Genomic DNA, 23,076 nt, shown 5'->3' with positions numbered 1-23,076 from the left:
TGTGAGATTTGAGAAGCAAAATATGGAACTGAAATACACACAATACCTGAGAGGCACGATGATACAAGAAAACTACAAACTGGGATTTTGTGTCACTGTGCCAGTAACATTTTTTTTTTTTTTTTACAATACAGCTGTTGTATTAGTATGACAACAATATCAGGGATAAATCACAGATAAATCAATAATATAAAAAGATTCAGGGAGACAATAACAGCAAAATATAAACGATGGCTGTGCGTCACAAACCTGAAGTTGTGGTGAAGCTCGAGGTTCGGAGAGGACGAGACTCCCTGGTTCATGGTTCCGATGACGTACGGGCTGCATGGAAACACAGCACACACACACACACACACACACACACATCATTACCGACACGTCAAATAAAATAAATTACGCACATTCATTTTTGTCTGCTGCTCCTTGTTTAGTTCGCTTTCAGAATGTATGAATTGAGAAGGAAATCATCAGTCCTGGCTGCAGGATTCCTAAAAGGTTTCATTTAAGACTTTTTTTTTTGACGCTCAAAATAAAAGTTTAAGACCAAATTTTACATGAACCAAAATTGAAGGAAAAAAACGATTACTAAGCTAGAGAAGTTTTGTGTTCATCTCTCTGCATGTGGGATTTCCACCGCCTTCATTCCCATTGTGCCAAGTTTGGGAAACTTCTTGAGCAAAAACACACCGTGCCTTACACAAATTGTCCATAAATCTCGGTTGAATAGCCAATTTTCACTGAATCTGCACATTCAGGGTACGGTGACAGCTATCTCCTCTGTGCATCCCGGTCGCAAACAAAATATGAGTGTTGTTGGTTCTGCTATCCTGATCTTGAGCGACGTTAATGTGGGAGGTATTCTGTAAATTATTAAAAAAGATAGTTGTCATTTTAAATTGCCTCCCAAAAAAAAAAATAACCCATAAAATCCTACTTCCCATGACTTAGCATTTTTAAGATTTTGAAAGGCTGATTTAAGACATTTTAACATCAGTTTTTAGATCAATGAATTCAGTGCCTTTGAAGACTTTCCCAGGATCTGCATGAAACCTGTGGCTGTGTTGAATCAAGAGAGCAGGCTTTGCAATGTGATGAGACGAGTGCAGACGGCATGTTTTGGTGCACACGGGCAAATGCACGCCAACTGGAGGGTAAAATCCGGTATAAATGTGTCTGGATGAGGCCGTGAGAGATCAGACATGGAAATAAAAGTTTTTTCTATCCCCCGTGAGCAAAGATCAGAGAGGAGGCTATGCATTGAGATCCATCTGTTCATCCCTCCGTCTGCCACGGGTGATTTCAGAGCCTCTGCTGGGTGAAACTTGGGATCTAGCGCCTCCATCTGGCCAACTGGGTTGGTTAGGTGGCCACGGTAAATATCTCGCACACTGCCGGGTCAAATAATGCGTTTTTACATTTGTATTCAGTATCCACACAATCGCACTGGTACAATCTGCGCCAGTCGTGGGGAAGGTCACGCTGCTTGTTCATCCATTAATTCAAATATTGAAACATGACACACAAATATAGCTCCTGCAAGTAAAATATTTTCCTTTTCTCATCAGCTACTGTTGATAATCCCAATTGGTAATCCTTGTTTTGTTCTGATTTTTGTCTTGATCTTTTTTTTCCATCACTGTGGTGTTTCTGCACCAGAGATCACCTGTCAATCAAACAGTGTGAGCAGGACTTGGATTTTCTGTTGCTGGAGTTTGAGTTCCTCTTATCTTTGTCTGTTCATGCTGCTCATGCTAACTGCCCGGATCTTCTTTTTCTTTTTATTCCACTTTTTTTGTCCCCCCCCCCCCCCGACTCACCATTTGTGGTATTTGCAGTTGAGGAAGCCGTTGAAGATGTCGCTGAGGGAGCCGATGTGGTGCAGGTTGTCCAGGATGACGACGATGGGCAGCTCCGTCTCCGTCTCCTCTGAGTTACACTGCTCCGCCAGGCTGGACAGGTACTGACGCAGGTCCTGGAGAGGGAGATGTGACGTTTTTAAAATGTGTAAATACACATGTGAATGCAAAAATAAATCAAATGGCCTCAGGACGATGTCACTTCTCAGCTGGAGACAGATGGAAAATATCGTCAGCGTTGAAAAAGCTGAAAATCTAAGGATCTGCAGAAGGCAGGCGTGACTTTTTCTTCATTAAAGGCTCCTTCATTCCGAACTAATCAGGAAAATTAAAGAAAAGATCAATATTTTAATCACTGCAACCTCAAAACGATTTCCCCCCTTGGTGGATTATTCACATGTGAATTCAACAAAGGCAAACCACTGACTCTCTCCATCTAAATGCACGCGGCACAGAAAACACCCCAAACTCTGGGGAGCGGCTGTCAAAAGGCATTCTGGGAAATAACCAACTGAAGCAGAAGCAGATGAAGGATACTGAGAGAAAGTGTGTGCACCAATAAAGTGAATTACAACACTCAGCAACATCAGAGATCAGTGATGTATGACAGTTTCTAAGCATTCAAGGATGGGATTATTTTCTTTAATGAGCTAATGATGTGATGATTTGGCTTAAAACGCCTGTGAAACCTCCTTAATGTGATGTATTTCCTGTTGAAATAGGATGTTGGGGCGGTGAGGGTTGATTTAAAAATGTAAGGTGTAAAGTTTTCAACCATCTGGTGCAGCATGAGGTCACCAATAAAGACAAAGATGTGCAGGTTTAAAGTTCAGGGCGACTTGAAGATGCCTACAACGTCCTGACCTGAACTTTAAAAAAAAACACACACACGACCCTCTCGCTGATCCCACCTTGCTGGACTTCTGGTCCACGTTGAAGCTGGCCACGTTGTGCTCCGTGATTTCCAGCCCCATCTTGGAGACGATGTACTCGGCCAGCTTGGCGGCCAGGAAGGACTTTCCGGTGCCGCTGGGTCCCGACAGGATGATCCGACGGTGCTCCATCAGCAGGTTGAGGTACCGCTGGATGATGGGCTTCGGGATGAGAGTGTCAAACACCAGGCTGTCTATGCTGTTCTCCTTCACACCTGAGCGCACCGAGGGAGGAAAAGGGGCGGACAAAATTTATGGTTTGAACTTCTGAGGCCATCAGTCCATGAGAGAGACATGCAGAATCTGTCTTAAGGCTTTCTTGAAACAGAAACCAATTTTGTTGGGTATCCCATAAGCTAATGAGCTAAACCTGAGCTTGATACACATTTTGAGCGTAAAAAAGCTTGTAAGCATTGACATTAAGATGTGAATACACCTAAATCCAAGAAACTAAGCAACTAATTACATTTCATTACATACTGACATTTCTATCAATTTGTAGCCTTTTAGATCTCTTCTTAAGACTCATTTTTATCATAGGGCTTTTTATTAACCAGTGGTTTTTATTGTAACCTGTTGTATTTTTATTGTTGTGTGGGATCTTTTAATAGCTTGTTTTATCATTGTTTTATGTGTATTCATTTGCTATTTGTTTTAATTGGAAAGCACCTTGCAACTTTGGTTTGGAAAGGTGCTATATAAATAAAGTTATTATTATTATTATTATCATTATTATTATTATTATTATTGTTGTTGTTGTTGTTGTTGTTGTTGTTGTGTGCTTTCTACTATGACTACCGTTGAAACTCAGTAATTTTACTTTTATTTAAGTATGTTTTTGCTATCGTGTCCATTTTAAGTCACATCCATTCCAAACCACCAAATACTGGAATAAACAATACAGTCAATCAGGCATTTGCCCAATTCGCCTCCCTCCAACATCCGAGCTGGGTTTCTGCACTGAAACTCATTGAAGGCTTTTGTGACTTGAGATGCAGCGGCTTCGTACCTCTCAGGCTGACTTTGATGACGTTGTTGTCGCCCACCAGGTAGCCGCAGGGCAGCAGCTCAGGCACTTCGGAGGCGTGGGCGCGAACCACCTCGCCCATCCTGTAGCACACGATGCTGTCCGAGCTCAGACCCAGGCTGGTCAGAGGGTCCACCCGAAACACGTACTCCTAACAGGGAAGAGGAGGGAGCTGCATGATTAAGTGCTTCTGATTATTCATCCTTTGGATTTGGAAGCACTTTTTTGCTTTCTCCCGGGTGATGAAATAAGCTGTCAAACTCCGCTTGAAATCAGCTCATTGAACCGTGCTGGGAAATGTCTCCGTCTTAACAAGTCATTTAGTCTCATATTCAGTGTTAAAGTCTTGTATTTTTCAGTCAAGCGAAGAAAAAGCTGCCAGTGGGATGAGATAATCCCATCGGTTTCCAACACACTTGTTTCAGAAATTTCTTTGCAACTTCTGAAAAGGCAGATCTGCTCACTAGGACCAGAAAATGCCACTTGACTCAAGAAAAAAATCTGAAAACAAGTTGATTAGTAATTACAATGTTGATTAATGTATCCCTGGTTCTTTTGATTTTCTTCAGTTTTATAAGACGACAACATTTTGGGCGATTGATGCCATCAACATCATTGATTTGCACTAAATAGCGACATAAAGTTAGGTTTACCTTGAAGAGACGCCGGATGACCCCGTCCAGGACGTCCCACTTGGTTTTCCCACTCACACCTATGGAGCCGATCAGGTATTCTTGGCTATGCATACCCTGAAGAATTGCCAAAACAGCCAAAAGACCAGAGTCAGGTCAAACACGTTGCTTTACTGGTGTTAAGCTTTTCGATGGTTGAAAAAAAAAAAAGAAAATCTCAAGCCGTACCTTGGTCTTTTTGAAGCTGCTGTTGATGGTGACAACTATTCGCACACTGCGGCCCTCTTTGCGCAGATTTCCCTCGTAGCCGTCGTCCAGCAGAATATCTGAAAACACAACTTTCTGTTAGGAAACACAACTGGCTCAAACATGAAACTGGACTGAGACTTTGAATTAAAGGACATTAAAGAGTATTTCAGTTGATAATGAATCAATTGGTGTTTTTTTTTTTTATAAAGAGTGTACAAAATGATCATGCTGAAAAAAACACAAAGGCGTAGAGACGTGCGAGCCATACGAACAAAAAACAAAGACATGAGCCATTTGGTGGACTTATCAATGTCACCTTCCACGGTTGCATGGAGATTTCCAAGATTTCCAAAGTGCGTGCAAGAAAAATCACCACCTTTTTGGATTTTTATGTTTGATTTCCAGCATGATATATTTTTTTTTTTTTAATTTTCTTGTAGCTCAAACGCACATGTGTCAGAAATGCCACTACAATTCAAGTCAACATTAGTGCCATGCTCTTCCCACCGAGCCGCAGAACCACAAGTGGAGCTGAACTGGATTTGAGTTTCCGAACATCTCTCCACTTCCACAAAATTTGGCGACCCGTCTTCGGATTGAACGTTCACCCAGCAGGAGCCGCACGACATCCAGAATTTGTGTTACAAATTCTCCACTGATTTCCGCGGGTTGGCGCTGACAAAGGGACACATTTACAGAAGAAACAAAGCGTCGCGCCGGCTCCAGACTCAGCGGGGAGCTCGGGCTCGGAGGTTGAATTGTCCTTTCACTGCGCGCTCGCCTGCAATTAAATCTAAACCCTCGCAAGACTGGGTTGTGTTGCCGCGTGGAAAAGCGTGCCCGTTCCCTTTTCTGGCTCGCCGCCTTTGTTTACATCTCCGCGCTAACGTTTTGCTCTCTAACAGCTCCTAAAAAAATGATGGAGGCTGGAGGCTCGGCCTGCTCTGAGCTTGCTGGAGGATCTCTGCACCTTTACGGCCGATCGAATGGTTTCCAAATCCTCATTTTCCCTCAGCTGCCTCTGTTGCTCTTTCATCGCACCGCTGTTGATGTTGTAGATTCATTTCAGTCATCCATGCAGGGATATATCCAAATTCTGTGTTGAAGGCCTTTTTGCAAAATGTTGGATATTGATGCACTCTTTTAGACTACTAGAAACTGTGAACTTTCCATAATCTGTGACTTTTTAAAATCCCTGCATTACTGGGGTTTCCTTTTGTTTCCATTTCCACTCAAGAACTGACAATCAAGGGTATGAAGTTAGTTATAAATACACTTTTTTTTTCATTTCTGATAGCCGAGATGCTCTTATTTTCAGTGTTGAGACTTGTGCATGTGACTTGATTTGTGTTCTCTGAAGCAAATACTTGAGAGTTGCTTTTTAGATCAGCGGCAGAATGAAAAGCATAGACGGAGCATCAGCTACATATAATTTTATTCTTTTCCATTTTTTAAACAGGCTGTTATTGCTGTCACGAAACATCGCAACCCAGATACTTGGGTATTATCAATATTTCCCAATTTCCCAAGTTCATGTATTTGTTAACTTGTAAATAAGATGCACTTGAAGGCACTGTTTTATCACTTCCTGAGCAAATTAGATTTGGGGAAATAGGTGAAATAGGATTCACGGTTCCTATATCAAAAAGGGCTGGAAGCTTTTTCTCTCAGGTTTTGTCTCCACTGGTGTCACCGTTAATAAATATATAGCAACTCGTTTATGGCACTGTGTTTGACTGAGTTTCTATTTCAGGATAAGTTTGACTTTTTGTAAGTACACTTCCAGCTTTAACCTTTGGCAACAAAGGCCCAAAGACCGCGCCCCAGCAGCACCGCCAGCTCCCATCAGCCCCTCTGCCATCCCTCTCTGCTCTTGTTTTTCTTCTTCCCAGACTCCGTTTTGGAGCGGGGACTGGGGTAGTTTGTATTCGGCTGGCTTCCCTGTGCTGAGGGCTCTGTGCTGGGGTGATAACGGCCCGCTGGCCCGCTCGTCTTCCCACGCGTCATTGCTCTCGGCTCATCCCTCCATCAGTTAATGAGGGCCCGCGTCCTCCGAGAGGGCTGCGCTTTCTATGTTAATTACAGGACAAGTGAGAGGGCCAAACTCTTGCACTTCTCAAACAGAGCAGGCCCGCAGAGATTTTCTGTGTGTTCATATGTGTGTGTGTGTGTGTGTGTTTCTGTGTGTGTAACAGGCCCCTACTGTGATACAAGCCCTCGCACTAAAGAGAGAGAGCAGCTATTTCATCATTTCTTGCAGTTTCTCTGGATCGCTTCTCTCTGCAAACGCAATTCTCTCACATTTGCTGTGGCAAGTCTGGAGCAAGCTAATCCAACTCGATGCCACAGACAGACAGACAGAGAGAGAGAGAGAGAGAGAGAGAGGGAGAGAGAGAAAGACATCAAACTGTGTGCTGTGGCTTAAATAAGCAGAGGAGCGTGGCACTTGTGATGCTGTGACTGGAGGCTTAATTCTTAATGGTTACTTCCTGCCATCAGTTACACAAAAAAAAAAAAAATGCACCAATTTGTCCTCCTAAAACCGTAAAGGGCTATTTGTAGTGGGATGCTCAATCCTGATTGGCCCATGAAGGCATTTTGAGGTGCGTCATTCCTTAATAACAATCCACCGATTTGCATCTCATCAGATTACTTTGCATTTAAGAAGTATGGTCAAATTTGTTCATTTCCAAAACCATATTTCTGAAATTAATTACACAAAAATGTGTTACTGACGCAAAACTTCGTAACTGACAGTTCAAGGCTGAGGTAAGATCGCCACTCATCTCGTCTATTGCGGATGCTTGAAAATTACGGCAGATTTTGTTAAAAACCGTTTCACATTAATATTTCATGTCAGCTCAGTAATGCCGTTGGTGTGGAGCTCATCGAGAAAAGGGGGCATTTCTTGTAATCAGCCGCTACAAAGGAGTCCACACTGTGCATGCAAACTCCTAAAAACATTCACTACATTAACAATTTTGGCAGTCGGTACTCTTCTTTAGATTCTGAGGAATACAGCAAAGTTTTTTTTTTTTTTTTTAAATTTTACAGTTTTTCTCTGTTGCATCTGCTTGACTTGGACCTGCATGTTCACATCTTCTATTTACAAGACAGATGCCGCCCCATTGGCAAAAAGCAGAAATTATTCCATTGCTGCCTATTTGTTTTCAGAGGTTATTATCACCAAAATTTAGATTTGACATCAAAGAAATTATACCCATAAATAATATCCGGTAATGTGGCAAGAACTCTGATGACAGGAGGTATGTCTTCTCCTGAAAAAATTCGCTTTAGTCCCATATTCCATGTTCGTTTTTACTCTGTGTTCACATTTTGTCGTGGAAGCTTTGGTGTGCAGGAAATAGAAACAGACTAAGACTGTTTTTTTTTTTTAACCCTTTCCTCTCACCACTTTGTGTCTCATGGCCTGATAAGGACACAGGAAGGCCTCGTTTTCTGCTCACCATTCAGAATTTAAGCCAAAAGGTGATCAGGAGGCATAAAGACGCAGCATTTTCCTGTGTTCTTTTATTAGGCTTGACTAGCAGCTTTGGCATTGCTGGTGTATCGCCGGACTTGGAGCTGTTCCCTCCGTTATTAAAGAATGACATGAGACCGCTCAGAATAAACTGCTGGCCGCCGGCGCTGATTCACGCGGGCGCTTGTCGACGGAGGAGCCGCAGACGCTGACGGTGAACCGACCTGACATGATGGTGTCTGTGATGTTGAGGTTGTTGAGCGACAGGCCCAGGGACTGACGCGAGGAGGACGAGGACGTGCTGGAGGTCTCGGAGGGCGGCCGGGCCGTCTTGACGGGCGTGGCGGTCGGCGTGGCGTTGCCGCTGGACTTGAGCCGGTCGTTCTCCGCTTTCAGCATCTCTATCTCGTTCTGCCCCAGAAAAAGGATGAAATGTAAGACCATTTTTTGGGGCTAAATAATGAGAATGAATGCAAACAAGTCATTATGGATGCTTTTGTTTTGACAACCACAGGCAAAAGGACCCATCAGCAAATCAAATTTAGATTATACTCTTTAAAATGACAATTACTGCAGAGGTTGAGGACAAGAAAGTTCAGAAAATATACTTGGATAATCAGAAAACTGTATTGGAAGCAATGCGCTACCCTGTTCATCTTTTTTCCCATTGTTTTGGAGATTCTTCTAGTTTGTTCTGGATAAGAAACATCAGAAAACAAACCTGCAGCGGTTGTGAAACAGGACCATGCAGCCAGCACATGGACAAAATGCTGACCCTACAGAAACCACTGTGTTGGTAAAAAATAAAACCACCAGTGTCATAAAAAAAAAAAAGAAAAAAAAAAAGAAAATTGACAGTCGAGGGCGAGAAGATGAACTGCACTGCATTGTCCTCTTCTGTAGGGCCGGCTGCCAGTTTCCACAGTGGTTTCTAGTTGTGTAAGCTGAATGAAAAAGTATTATTCTCCCAAAAAAGAATAAACAAAATCAGGTCAACAGAGTGAAAAAATGACCTCTGAAAAAAAGTTAATGTCATATTCTTCTGTGCAGGAACCCAAAACACAGTCTTTGATGTGATGTTGTGTAAATGGAATCAACATTGGTGCAGAAATACACTTAAAACTTGCATAAATTAAACGAATACAGCTGAGAGTCAAGCAGTGTACTGGAAAAACAAAGAAAGATGAATGTGGATATAGAGCCTCTGCAAACAAGAAGTCAAAATTTAACAGAAACTTTGCCGACAAACTCAAAAATTACAAACCTAACCATAATATAATCTGTTTACACGACAAAACAGCCATTTAACTGCATTCAGGCTGGTCACTGTTATTATTTTGAATTAGTATTATTGGAGTTACGGGCTGTGTGAGCGCCTTTTCTAAATTTGAAGCAATATATCGACTGCTAGGTGTTTGTGTCTCCATGGTAAACAGCTCTCTGCCAATGCAATTTCTGCTATAGTTTAAAATCAGACGTGAATGACTGAAATGAAATGGACTGCAGTGAAAAAAATAAATAGCTTATTTGCATGGAGGGCACCGCAATTTGAGCCTTTTTATTCAGCTTCATGGGCCATTAAATTGTTTAATTGCCCATTTTTAGAGTTTGTTCTCTTTCAGACCTCATTAAAATTGAGAATGACAAGTCAATTATTCATGGCCTGTTCTTGAAGTTTACACAGTGTGTGTGTGTATGTGTGTGTGTGCGTTGTGCAACTGGTACGCTAGTTTGTGACCTTTCTTGTGTTTTCCACTGACTTTTTTTCCCATCATGCACATCCATGACTTTGCCAAAACTTTTTCCGACGGCACTCGCGGGTTGGTAATCTGTGAATTGTAGCCAGAATCCCTGAGAGTGTGTTTTTTACTGTAATGAAAGTGTGTTTTTACTGTAATAAAGTGCCCATGCCTGACCGTACAGCTGCACAATCTGTGTTTCTGTCACAGCTCACTGGGAAAACAGCTTTTAGCTTTTTGTCCACTGTGAATAAGCAGAGGGTGCGGCTCTGCATCAGTATCATGCTCTATATAATTTGATAGTGTGTGAAATCCATGACAGTGCACAAGTCTGAGTGGATGTGTGTGTGTGTGTGTTTGTGTGAGTGATGCCAGTTTGTCTTTAACCCTCCCGGCGGCCCGCTGGCGCCCCTCCCGCCGTCCAGAAATCCTCTGAATGTGCCGTTAACTTTCTAACTGGCAGCTGTCATGCCCCGCTGCCTCATGGGAAAAAAAAAAAAAAAACACAACTTGAGCCCAGTGAAAGTAAGAGAGCGTTTTGACAGTCTGAGTCTTTGGATAAAACTGTTTGGCAGAAAAGCTGAGGGTATTTTTCGCGGTGTGAGAAGCCTCCAATTGGGCTCAGGGAACCTTGATAGAGAAAATGAAAATTTACCGGCTTGACGTTTAACATTCGTTTGCTTTGTCGTGTTTAGGTTTCACCATTTTGTTCGTTGGATCTAAATCGGCTCATTCTCTGGACAGTCGGTTGAGAAAGGCTTTGTGAGAAACAGCTGTGGACATAAATGAACTTAAACTGGAACTAAGATTCTGTTAAAAGACCCAGTAACTCTTCAGGCCATGTTTGATCAAAGAAACAGGAGAAGTCGATGTGACTGCTCGTATTTAATAGCAGAGCAGCTCATCTGCATTAGCATATGTCAAAGGTAAAATAAATCCTGATTCTGTGGGAGAAATAAATCCTTCTGTGGTGTAAAAAATATTAAAAATGGACAAATGTGTGGACACAAATTACTTTTATTACATTGTTCTTATTGGTAAATCAATTGTTTTTGTTATTCAATTATTTCCCAATTTCTTTGAGCATGCATTTATTCGCTGATATACTGATTTTTCTTTGTTTTTGTCAGTTTTTGTGCATTTATTCATTGATCAATCTATCTATATGTCTGGACTTTGGGAATTTCATAGAAACCTGCATGTTTGTTGCGTGTCCTGTAGATCTAAGCTCTTTGGCGACACTCTCTGTCCGCCTGCTGCTCGGCTTTGACCCGTCTGGAAGCTAAATGGTCGGTGTGAGCTCACCTGCATGCGGTTCATGGCCTCTCGGATCTGGTCCAGGTGGTGGGCGGAGCTAAGCGCCTCCAGCCGGATGTCCGTCAGCTTGAGCTCCTTCTCCCTCAGCTCGTTCTTCAGCTGCAGGATGATTTCCGCTTCGGCCTCGGTGCATTCGCACAGCCTGCAAGCAGGGTAACACACAGCGGGGACAGGGGGTCGGGGTCACTTCGAGGGCTAAGATACACACACACACACACACACACACACACACACACTAATCTAAAAAACAACACACTCCGAGGAAAAGAGAGCGAGCTCATCGGGAAGCTGGAGGTGCTGGTGAAAACTTCACAGTCACAAAAAACACAGAGGGAACTGGGGTGTTTGGGGATATTTCACCTGGCATGACATTTAAAACATATCACACTTTATCTTCAGTCGAGCAATCTGATTGGCCAACAGATGGAGTCCCACCATGATGAAACCCCCACAATGCCTAGAAAAGTGTGTTTTCTAGGTAGCTGTGCCAGGCAGCCTGTTTGCGATTGTTCTTCCTCCTTTGATTCCCCTGTGTATATACTACTTTGACAAAAACTTTTCTAAAAACCAAATATGTGTCGGTAACAGTCGCATACAATCCATCATAACTTTCAGGACGTTTTTTTCCTGTGGTACGAGGACGTGGATGCTACTCTGCTTCACCTCTCCGGCTTCACATCTGTCAGCACAGTGAAGCTCGGCTGTTATTTCTGCACATTTGTAACATCGAGTCGGATGTGACGCGATCTCTCTAACAGAACGGCAGTCTGTCAGGCCGGGGTCGCTCACAGTTCACTTTGTCATGTGAAACAGGGAAACAGACGTGACACTTCCCCACGCTCTGCCCCTGAGGAAACCCTGTCAGGGAAACGGAGGATGGCGAATCAGCTTCACCAGCTGGCACGCAGCGGGCAGATGTACACATAATGTGGGGAGCGGAACCAATATCCCCTCAGCCCCGTATTCTCTCAGCTCTGTGCCCCCACGGCTCTGTGCTCCCTCAGCTCTATGTTCCTTCGGTTCTAGCTGTGTCCCAGTTTAGGGGCTGCCCCCTTCAAAGGTTGCATGTCCAGACCAAATCATCATAGTCATAGTCGCTCGATAGTCTGTGCCAATCCAAAGTTATCCTCGATGCAGCTCACGTAAACAGCCGTCTTTCAGCTGAATTTGGAGAACTCAATAGGTGTGTATCCTTTGCTGTCCTGTCATATCCAATCATCCATTTGGCACACCTGTCATTTTGGAAAGCTACAGTGCTGGCAAGTGAAATGAAAACTAAAAACCTCATTCTCATTTCTCATTTGCCAAATGAAATTAGCTAAACGAAGAGTAAAGTAGTGATATAAAACAAAGAATAAAAGCTTTGCAATTTCACTAACATTTGTTTTCAGAATATCTACATACTTGGCTGTAGGGAACGAATTTAGGGAATTTAGGGAACAGCGATTTCATCTCGTGAGGATACGCTCAGTTAGTTACCTTTCCTTTAAGGACCACACCTTTCATACAGTGTCATTCACAGGAGGCAGCCAGTGAATTGGGATACAGCTTAATGTTCCCTAAGCTCTATGTTCACTCAGCTCTATGTTCCCTCAGCTCTATGTTCCCTAAGATCTATGTTCCCTCAGCTCTATGTTCCCTCAGCTCTATGTTCCCTAAGATCTATGTTCCCTCAGCTCTATGTTCCCTAAGCTCTATGTTCCCTCAGCTCTATGTTCCCTAAGCTCTATGTTCCCTCAGCTCTATGTTCCCTCAGCTCTATGTTCCCTCAGCTTTATGTTCCCTCAGCTCTATGTTCCCTCAGCTCTATGTTCCCTCAGCTCTATGTTCCCTAAGCTCTATGTTCCCTCAGCTCTATGTTCCCTCAGCACTATGTTCCCTCAGCTCTATGTTCCCTAAGCTCTATGTTCCCTAAGATCTATGTTCCCTCAGCTCTATGTTCCCTAAGCTCTATGTTCCCTCAGCTCTATGTTCCCTAAGCTCTATGTTCCCTCAGCTCTATGTTCCCTCAGCTCTATGTTCCCTAAGCTCTATGTTCCCTCAGCTTTATGTTCCCTCAGCTTTATGTTCCCTCAGCTCTATGTTCCCTCAGCTCTATGTTCCCTCAGCACTATGTTCCCTAAGATCTATGTTCCCTCAGCTCTATGTTCCCTCAGTTCATGCTAAATGGTCTAAACCCTTGACCAGAAGTTGATATTTTTCATTTTAATCAGTTATTTACAGTGAGAGATCAAGTGTTTTCTGAAAAATACAAATACACATTTTATTAACTTGTATGAGAGTTAATATGCAGCAATAACCACCTAATATCTTGTAACAACCACCGACACTCCGGCCAAACCTCAGGCCGAGGCAAAACAGGGAATTTATTTCTTAGGGACTGAGGGAACATTGGGCTGAACTCCAAAAGGTGCTACCATGCTAGTCGCTGCATTAGTGGAGAGAAAAAAAACAACAAAGTTCTGGCCAATCTTGTGGTGACTTATAGCCAATTTGTTCCATCTTGAGTGAGAAAATTGCTGCTTTTTCACCCTTTTTTACTATTTACACGGCCAACTGCTATTTCCTGTGAACCGTGTTCTGGACATTTGTGATTTTCTGTGCCTGTTGTCTGTGCCAGGAGATCTGTCACCTCTGAAATATTGGTGAGAAGAGAGGAGAAAACCAAAGCATGCCGAGCTTTTATGGCATTAGCAGATGCAAAACAGAGGCATAGACACACCGCACTGCACGCACACACACACACACACACACACACACACACACACACACACACACACACACACACACACTCCCTGGGAGCATGCCAGGTGCCACCACACACTGCCTGTTACCGAGATCTGTGCTTGTAGACCACATGACCGTTTTGCTTTTTCTTTGGCATCCAAATGGGGGAGGACTTGCTATCACAAGCACATTTTCTACAGCAGGTAGAGGCGTTTGAGAGGACGGACGGACGGACAGAGAGGTCGGAAAAGAGAGATGAAAGAAAAGAGAGGTGAAGATTCAAAGACAAACAAAAAGCAACAAAGAGAAGATAATGTGCGCGTTTCAAATAAAAAATGTGTGCCTGTGTGTTTGTCAAAATAATCAGACTATAATCTGATTCTCTGTTTTTCAGAGCTAATCTTTAAAGCTGAATGCCCACTTTGTAATTTCCAGGCAACCACACTGGATTTTCCATGCACAGCAACCTTTTTTTTTTTTTTTTTTTTTTTTTGCATTATGTTCTCGTCAAGTGTCAAACTGCTGCAGCAAAATCCATATTGCACTACTTTCTGTGCAGTGTTGGATTATCTCTCAGAGGCAGAGGCACTTTGAGACGACTAGATACTAAGCACAGATTGGTGGATCGCCTTGTCAGTCACTGTTTGGCAAAAACTGGCACTTCTCTGGGCGGCTCGCCATCATGCTTGTTGTTCTGTGCTCTTCTTGCTGCAAAGTCTAAGACAAGTTATCATTTCGAATCGCATGCTATCACGACTTAAATCTGATCTGGGAGAAAAAAAATCTGATTCGATGGGATTTTGTGCTGAAAATTAGAAATTAGTCTATCATACATTTTGATTATGTGGTAATCGTTTTGGTCATTTATCAAGTTAATATGCTAATGTTGCCTCATTTTCTCTGTTTCCCATCATGATGAAATGTTTTTTGCGACCTTTTCTGAAACCTTATTTTGGCTCGGGTAACTTGTGATGGGCATTATTATCTCATTATATTTGAAGTTTGATAAAAGCGGAAATCATACTTAATTGAAGAACTGAAAAAAATAATCAATAAATTAATTGAAAATGAAAAAAAAAAAAAAACCTTGTGGAAGCCTTCAGCATCTAACTGTTATTGGATATGTGAAAAAAAAACCTGTGTCTCTATTTGTATCTCGTGTGTGTGTGTGTGTGTTTACGTGGGAGCCGGTGTGTGTGTGTGTGTGCAGACTCACTCTGTGGTGGAGGGGGAGGAGCGCAGCGTGGGGATGCTGCCCTGCCGGTTGGCGTGCTGCAGTTTGGGCGAGGAGGGCAGCGAGTCGGTCATCTCCTCCATCTCGTCGTGGGCCGACTGCGACTTGGTCTTCTTCTTGCTGAACGCCTGCTTGAAGGAGCTGCGCAGCTGCAAAACACACACACAGGCGGCGAGAAAGGGTCAGTGCCGCCGTCCCCCGGCCCTGCGCACACACACCACCTACGACATCACATCCTGCCAGACCAGGAAGTCACTCCGTGCCGTTCCCAAGCAATGGCCACTGTCTGTTTTAGACGAACAGGAAGGCAAAAGCAAGGCAACTCGGGGAGAAGTCTCCATTTGATGGCGACTGTAAGGATGAATGAAGAATGAGAATGGAGCGAGGAGAGGAGAGGAGAGGAGGGGCAGGCTTTTTTAAGGCCCTAAAAACTAGGGCCAAACAGGCAGACAGGATGGAGTAAGGAGGAGGAGGAGGAGGAGGAGGACGAGGGGAGCTGTTTCCATGCCGACGGTTTCCAGAAAAGGGAAGGAGAGGTTGCTCTGAGGGAGGGGAGGAAGGAAGGAGGAAGAGAGAAGGAGGAGGAGAGCGGAGGTGGGAGGATGAGTAATAACCACCGCACACATACAGAAGACACTCTGGGAGCCACTGACCTGAGCCGGGATGGAATCAGCCACCTGAAGACGCAGAACACACCCAGCGTTAAGCCACACAAACGCAGACACACACACACACACACACACACACACACACACAAACACCGCCTTGCTCACTGCACCCGTCTAAACTCTCTGCTTTCTTACAGTTGGCTGCATAATGTGACTGTTTTTACTGGGCACTCTGCAAATACAGTTGTTGTTGTTATAGGGGTGACGATAATCAGAGTGGCTATTTAAAAAAAAAAAAAAAGCAATAAATCTCCATTTTAACAATCATTTAGTCTCATCTTCAATGTTCAAATCTTGTTTTTTTTTTTCAAATGAGGTAAAAAAAAAACCAACAACACCAGTTGGATGAGTTAATCCCACTTGTTTCCAATGCAAATCAACTCTTTCCAGGATTTTCTTGAATCAAGCGCCGTTTTCTTGATCCTACACTGCAAAAAGTCAAATCTTACCAAGATTATTTGTCTTATTTCAAGTCAAAATATCTCATTACACTTAAAATAAGACATGATCAGCTCAGAAATAACTTGTCTTTAGACAATTATCACTTGTTTCAAGTGAAAATTTACTTGAAACAAGTTATAATTTGCTAGAAACAAGAAACATATTCTGCCAATGGAACAAGCAAATTTTTACTTGTGACACAAGTGAACAAGTAAAAATTTGGTTGATCATGTCTTATTTTAAGTGTAATGAAATATTTTGACTAGAAATAAGACATTTTTACTTGAAATAAGACAAATACTCTTGGTAAGATTTTGACTTTTTGCAGTGTGCTGGGCCGATCTGCCTTATTCAGCCTCGTTTCACCAGATTTCTGCTTGTTTCCTGAAAAACTCCTTAAAAAATACAAGTGGAAACAAGTGGGATTATCTCATCCTACTTGCAGATCTTTTTACCTTGTTTCAAGAAAAAACAAGACTGAATATGAGACTAAATGACTCATTGACATCATATTTTTCTCAGTGGAGGATTTAATTCCAACATTAGATACCCGCTACCTAAAAAACAACTTCTTGCTTACTTGCATGAGAGTAAAGCCCATTACAAGTTACTGAAACTTGCCAGACATCTTAAGGCGGCAAATGTGAACAGTGGCAGCTCTAAAAGAGATCACTGTTCAAAAACTTTCAACTTTGAAACCCAGAAATCTTGTGAAATGACATCAGTAAACTGCACACAGCGCGCTCATTATCGCAGTTAAGACTGTGCGTGCCATAATGATGATAATAATGCATGGTGATACTTTAAGGATCCCTGCGGGGAAATTATCTTTTCACTTTCTCTCGGTTCATGCTTCGGTTCATTTTTTTTTTTTGGGTCTCACTTTGCATGCCTGGCTGAGGAGCACTCAGTTACACTTGTTGATGAATTTCTGGGTTGTCAGTACACGTTTCATTTCAGGGCAGGTGTTTGGTATCGTGGCAGAGACTGAATCCTGGCTTTGGTTCTGCACTGGAGGCTGGCAGAGAACTTCTCGCGCGTCACCCATCTGACTCAGGAGGCCACGGGCAAAATAACAGCTCAGATCAGCCGGGGACAATGAACTGCTGCTTGCGAGAGCGAAGCAGAGAATAACAAAACAGCGAGAACAGGGGAAGGAGAGGAGAAACTTTACGTCCAGATTGCAAATGAGCACTCGCTGAGTTTTGAATGTTTTATGTTAGTTTGATAGTCTGCCATAGTGAGAGACAGCAAAGATGGGAGGAAGACGCAGAGATGATGTGCGACAAAAGCCAAAACCCTGAACACTGCAGGTAGGGATGATGTGTGTGAGCTGACTGATCCAAGAGGATGCCCAGTTTAGTCGTTATTAACCCAAAGGAGGACGAGGGTGAGGAAAGCCTTGAGAAACAGACCATCCCAGGTTGGAGACGGCTGCACTGTTTACACGCTCGCTGTTTTTGACCTTGATTTATTCGAGACAGCCTGACATGCGATCGACACTGCAAACACATCTCCGTCTTAATTAGTCACTCAGTCTCCTTTTCAGCGTGTCTTTGTTTGTGCTGTGCCTGATGATGCATTTTGACCGTGCATTGAGGTACAAATGGTTCTACACTGCAAAAACTCAAAATCTTACCAAGATTATTTGTCTTATTTCAAGTCAAAAATGTCTTATTACTAGTCAGAATATCTCGTTACACTTAAAATAAGACATGATCACCTCAGAAGTAACTTGTTTTTAGAAAATTGTCTCTTGTTTCAAGTGAAAATTTGCTTGAAACAAGTAAAAATTTGCTTGTTTCATTGGCAAAATTTGTTTCTTGTTTCTAGCTAATTTTCACTTATAATTTTCACTTTTTCCACTGGCAAATTTTGCCAATGAAACAAGCAAATCGTCTAAAAACAAGTTACTTCTGAGGTGATCATGTCTTATTTTAAGTGTAATGAGATATTTTGACTAGAAATAAGACATTTTTGACTTGAAATAAGACAAATAATCTTGGTAATATTTTGAGTTTTTGCAGTGTAAACAGCACCGTTACCTTTCAATATTGTATTACTGACCAGGTCACCAACATTAACATTATCATCATCATCATCATCATCATCTGCCTGCTATCAGCAAATATTAAATACTGTAGATTGTAGTAAACCCATTAAGTTTGATATAATGAATAGCATATAGGTAGCAAAATGTATATAAATAAATTAAGTAAGTGGCTTTTTTGTTTTATTATTGAGTATCAACCTCATGTTTATGCTTGTGCTGTATCCACGATGTTACCGGACACTTTGCGGCATAATGACATAATTTGCTCACTGCTGTAAGTGGAGCTGAAAGTGCAAGTGTGTTCAAGTGGTCGACTCCTCGATCGGCGCTTTGGACGGCACCGCGGCCGCTCAGCTGGGTAACCTAGCAACAGCACTCACAGGGGAGGCTGGGATGTCGTTTCGGCGAGTGGTGAGAGAGGTTTTGGGATTTGGACAGATGACCTTTGGGAGCCCGAACACACACACACACACACACACACACAAACTCTGCCTCCGACCTCGGATGAAACCAAACACAAAGTCTCTCGGTAAACACTCTTGGACCGTGAAGGTAAGTAGCCACTTGATCAAATGTTGACTGGCTTGAAATTGGACCGCCCACTTAATCACACACACATACTTAGACACACACACACACACACACACAGACACCAAAAACATCTACTTCCCAGATATTTTTAAAAACGGTTTTATATTCACCTCGATGCCTCTCCCCTGAGTTAGAGGGGTGAGAGAAGGAAGAAGAGGGGACAAATTACAAACCATGATTACTGAGACGTTTGCTGCTTCACTAGTCATGGTGGACATTATGACTCGGCTTTGGATTCAGGGTTTTGCACAACTAGAGAGGCAACCATGCGATCAGACCCGGTCTGCCTAGACTTTCATTTTAGATCGAGATGATTCCCAAAGAGAGAGAGAGAGAGAGAGAGGGAGATGTTGGAGCTCACAAACAGTTGTGTAACTGGGGTGATATGCAGGTACACAAAGAACAACCAGCTCTTTCAGCATCTTGCATTTACATTTTAGGCATTTAGCTGCTGCAACAGTAAATAAGCCCCATCTAGATCCATAAAATACCTTCGTCTATGCAAAGAGGATATACAGTTGCACAGAATAATTCAATGGCAGCTTAAATGCCTTTCATCTGCGCTTGTGTTTGTGATGGTGGAGACACCAATCAGCAGCCGTATCCACCTCCTCAACTTCCACCAGATCACCGAGCATAAAAGCCGCACACACAATACACACAGGCATGAAAGGCTTCTGAATGGGCCGCGTTTGGAAAGGGAAGCGCTGTGCATTCCCTGTGAACCCTGAGAGCCACTCCAGAAGCCAAGAAGCAGAGTGGAGATGCTGTGAAGTGACACCTGTGATGAATGTACATGTCTTTCGTCTCAGCCGCGGCGCTCGCGCTTCCTTGCATCTTGAGCAGAGGAAGAGCCGGGCGAGCAGGTCGTGTCTGAGACGTTGTGAATTAATTCTGAGAATGAAATTGAGCTTTGAAGTGTCTTTTCCTCTCACTACTGTTTTTTCAACCGTTTTGGAGCGGGCAATGCTGCACAGTGATGAGCTTTCCTGCAAGCTTAATTTTGCCGCTCTAGCCATACGCTGACGACTTGCTCCTTTATTTTAACACTTACCCAGCTCTTCTTCTTCTTCTTCTTGTCTTCGGCGTCCTTGCCCAGGCTGCCCATGCTGGAGTGACTGGCCGCGCTGTTGATGCTAGACATGCTCTCTGATGAGTGCTGCCGTCTGATCCGCAGGTCTGCAGACGAGAAACAAAGCTTTTCCTCAGTGCTGCAAATTGGTAACACATTTCCAAAACTTTCAACCAATTTTTTTCTTTCCTCTTGTCCAGCTCAGTTACAGCTAAGCCGGGCCTTGTTAGGCTCTATCAAAGAGTCTGCAAACAAATGAAGAAAAAGCACCAGGAGGTTCAGTTTAGTTTGTATCAGTTGGATTTGGATTCAGTGAACTGTTAGTTTAGTTTAAATTGGTCGAACTTTGTTTAATTTAGTTTATTTTTGTCAAAAGCCAAGATGATGAAGATGATGGGGTGTGCCTCCTCAGCTGGGACAGGTTCTGTTTATGTTTGGCATCTTGTGCTAAGAGATAAGAGAAAAACCTCCTTAGGGAATTTGGCCAAATCACAACTAATGACTTTTCACCGAACACAACATGCCCTGAAACTCAGCTGCTCCAATCTGACCATGAGTTGGTAGCATAAGCTGTATTCTTCTCATGCAATCAGAACAGCCCATGTCTTCATTTGGCATGCTGCAATAATAACTGGGAGCTAATATGATGAGAAAATCTGTTACTCTGGGTTATTATGCTTCTTAATATATTACTTCTGAGCTGAGCACCTGTGTGGAACGGCAGTGCGAAGGTTAAAGGAAAGGACAGCCAGAGAAGGTAATCTCACAAAATTCTTGCCCGTGGCTGTTACAAAAGCTCTGGGAAATTTGAATTAAATTTCATAGAATGGGCTGTTTGATTACAACAAGGTTAAAAGACGGAGGTTAAATTCACACCGGAGACACTCATTTTCAACTGGGGCTGTAACGGGAGCCAGTTCAAAAACGATTTTAGGTATTTTGACAGTAACTACGGACCAAATGATCAACAAGTTGTAGAAAATGAAGAACTAACACATGAAAGAACACAACAGCGGTTTCGTAGACACCGTCCACATCTGAAACGGTGACGCTGTGGAAAGTGGAAACTATGGTTTAAATGTCGGCTGTTGAGCCAAGCACACTTGCAAGACATTGCGGATTAAACTGCCCTTCAAATGTGAGATGCTAAAGAGAGAGAGAGCTGGTGTGACGCCCCCTGCTGGTGATAACGTTACCTTTGTGCAGGTGGTCGGGGCCGTTGAGCGCCACCTGGATGGCCGTCTGGGCGTCGGTGTTCTGCGTCTTCAGCATCTCGATCGTCTCCCTCAACTCTGCCAACTCTGACTCCTGGAGGACCAGAAAGAGAGAGGGAAAGAGAGAGAGAGAGAGAGTGAGAGAAAGAGAGAGAGAGAGAGAGAGAGAGTTTAGTACTTTAGTTTTCCAAATACATTCCCTTTAGAAACCCAGAATGATTCGTTTGCCTTTGTTTGGCGAAAGACTTTGAATCCAGTCCTCTGCATATTGTGTTTAAATGGCTCCTCATTATGGCTTATTGTTACCACTTCCCTTAATTGCTGCCTATGATGGTCAATTTACACCTAATTATCAGACATTTAAGGCAAAGCACTCCATCCACGATTGTTCTGGAAACCATACATTCTCTGATACTGCCCTTTATTCCTCTGTAACCTCCTGAACCAACAAAGGAGATAAGAAAGAGCTAAAGAACCGATCTAAAGGAACATTGGTCTGCTGTTCTTGTTTTTGCTGTTACACGAAGCCGCACTAAGCGACGAGCGCCCGTTATCACCGGCTATCTTAAAGCGGGAAGCGGACGAGCTTTTGCACACGCGCTGTCGTTGAACATGACGAGCGGAAAAAAGCACTTCCTTTGTACTTTGCGAGCGAATCTTTGCCCCTCTTTTCATACGGCTCGGGATGAGGGGCATCAGTGCAAACCAAAGTCGGTGGCAGTTTAAAGATAACTCCGTTCGATAATTCTTCCCATACCGGAGCGTGTAGATAAAGCGCTAAAGTATTTTGAGGAAGATACGGCTCTCGCAGTGGATTTGCCCCGCCAGGCTCCACCTGCTCAGAATGAAAAAAAGCTCTGCTCTCTATTGAATCAACACCATCAGATAGAGGGAGTCTCCTATTCTGCCCCCCCCAAAAAAAACCCACTGAGGGCTGAAGATAGGGTTTCTGCTTTAATTAAAAGTTGGGATGGCCTTGTTTGACAAAGACATCCCACCAGATCGCAGTCTGCTTTAATTTATAGAGGATTAAAAAGCTGCCAGAGCTCATCAGCACTGTGTGTGTGTGTGTGTCTCTCTGTGTGTGTGTGTGTGCTTGTGCGAACAGAGGGAAGCATTCATAATTTGTTGTAGTGATATATCTTTGAACATATTGCCGCCGCTGCCGCGATCAGTGTTTCGGCGCCACCCAAGCTCCTCTGAAACGAAAACCTCCCGTCAACAAAGAAGTCGACTTGTCAGGGAACAGAGGAGGAGAGCAAAGAGCAGATTAATGCTCGAGTGTTTTTGAAGATGTTCTGCGGGGGTTTTGAGTGGCTTACTTGGGCTTCGGGGTCATGGAACACACTTAACCCATGCATGACTGTGTGAAACTCCATTTTAACGAGTCATTTAGGCTCAAATACGGTGTTAAAGTCTTGTTTTTCCTCAAGCGCGGTGAAAAAAATCCACCAGTGGGATGAGATAATCCCACTTGTTTACGATGCAAATCAACGTGATTCCAGATTTTTCTTGAATCAAGCGTCATCTTCTTGATCCTAGCAAGCTGATCTGCCTCACTCTGCCCCGTTTCGACACATTCACACTTGGCCCGAGAAAAACTCCTCTAATCGCGTTGGAAAAAAAACGGGATTATCTCATCTCAAAAGACGAAGATTTGGCTAAACGGCCAGTTGAGATGGAGACTATTTGCAGTGTAATGTGAAGAGCTCTTGGATTATGGACTACAAATTGGATTACAGGAAAAATTGGGCATGCCACTTTCAGATGTTTATCACGTTAAGCTAACAGCTGAATTAGAAAAAGTGAGGGCATGGCTTACATTTTTTGTGTTATGGCTGCC

At 43.2% G+C, this 23,076-nt stretch overlaps 1 protein-coding gene across 4 annotated transcripts in view; it reads right to left on the bottom strand.

The window, feature by feature from the left end:
- Positions 1-23,076, bottom strand: part of nav3 (neuron navigator 3) — a 490,514-nt gene that overhangs the window by 8,994 nt on the left and 458,444 nt on the right. For 3 of the 4 annotated variants that reach the window (XM_030045462.1, XM_030045459.1, XM_030045461.1), the window contains exons 25-36: positions 21,216-21,327; positions 20,002-20,126; positions 15,848-15,871; positions 15,177-15,343; positions 11,222-11,375; positions 8,402-8,588; positions 4,676-4,773; positions 4,469-4,564; positions 3,798-3,966; positions 2,768-3,003; positions 1,818-1,972; positions 250-321 (exon numbers count right to left, since the gene is read on the bottom strand). In XM_030045462.1, the coding sequence (XP_029901322.1) occupies positions 250-321; positions 1,818-1,972; positions 2,768-3,003; positions 3,798-3,966; positions 4,469-4,564; positions 4,676-4,773; positions 8,402-8,588; positions 11,222-11,375; positions 15,177-15,343; positions 15,848-15,871; positions 20,002-20,126; positions 21,216-21,327 (1,595 nt within the window). The remainder of the gene's footprint in view (positions 1-249; positions 322-1,817; positions 1,973-2,767; positions 3,004-3,797; positions 3,967-4,468; positions 4,565-4,675; positions 4,774-8,401; positions 8,589-11,221; positions 11,376-15,176; positions 15,344-15,847; positions 15,872-20,001; positions 20,127-21,215; positions 21,328-23,076) is intronic. The other variant, XM_030045460.1, reaches the window with a different exon arrangement.

Source organism: Myripristis murdjan, chromosome 23 (genome assembly GCF_902150065.1).
Source record: "Myripristis murdjan chromosome 23, fMyrMur1.1, whole genome shotgun sequence".
NCBI classification, from domain to species: Eukaryota; Metazoa; Chordata; class Actinopteri; order Holocentriformes; family Holocentridae; genus Myripristis; species Myripristis murdjan.
The sequence above is the reverse complement of the archived record's forward strand: the minus strand, read 5'-3'. Positions and strand labels throughout refer to the sequence as shown.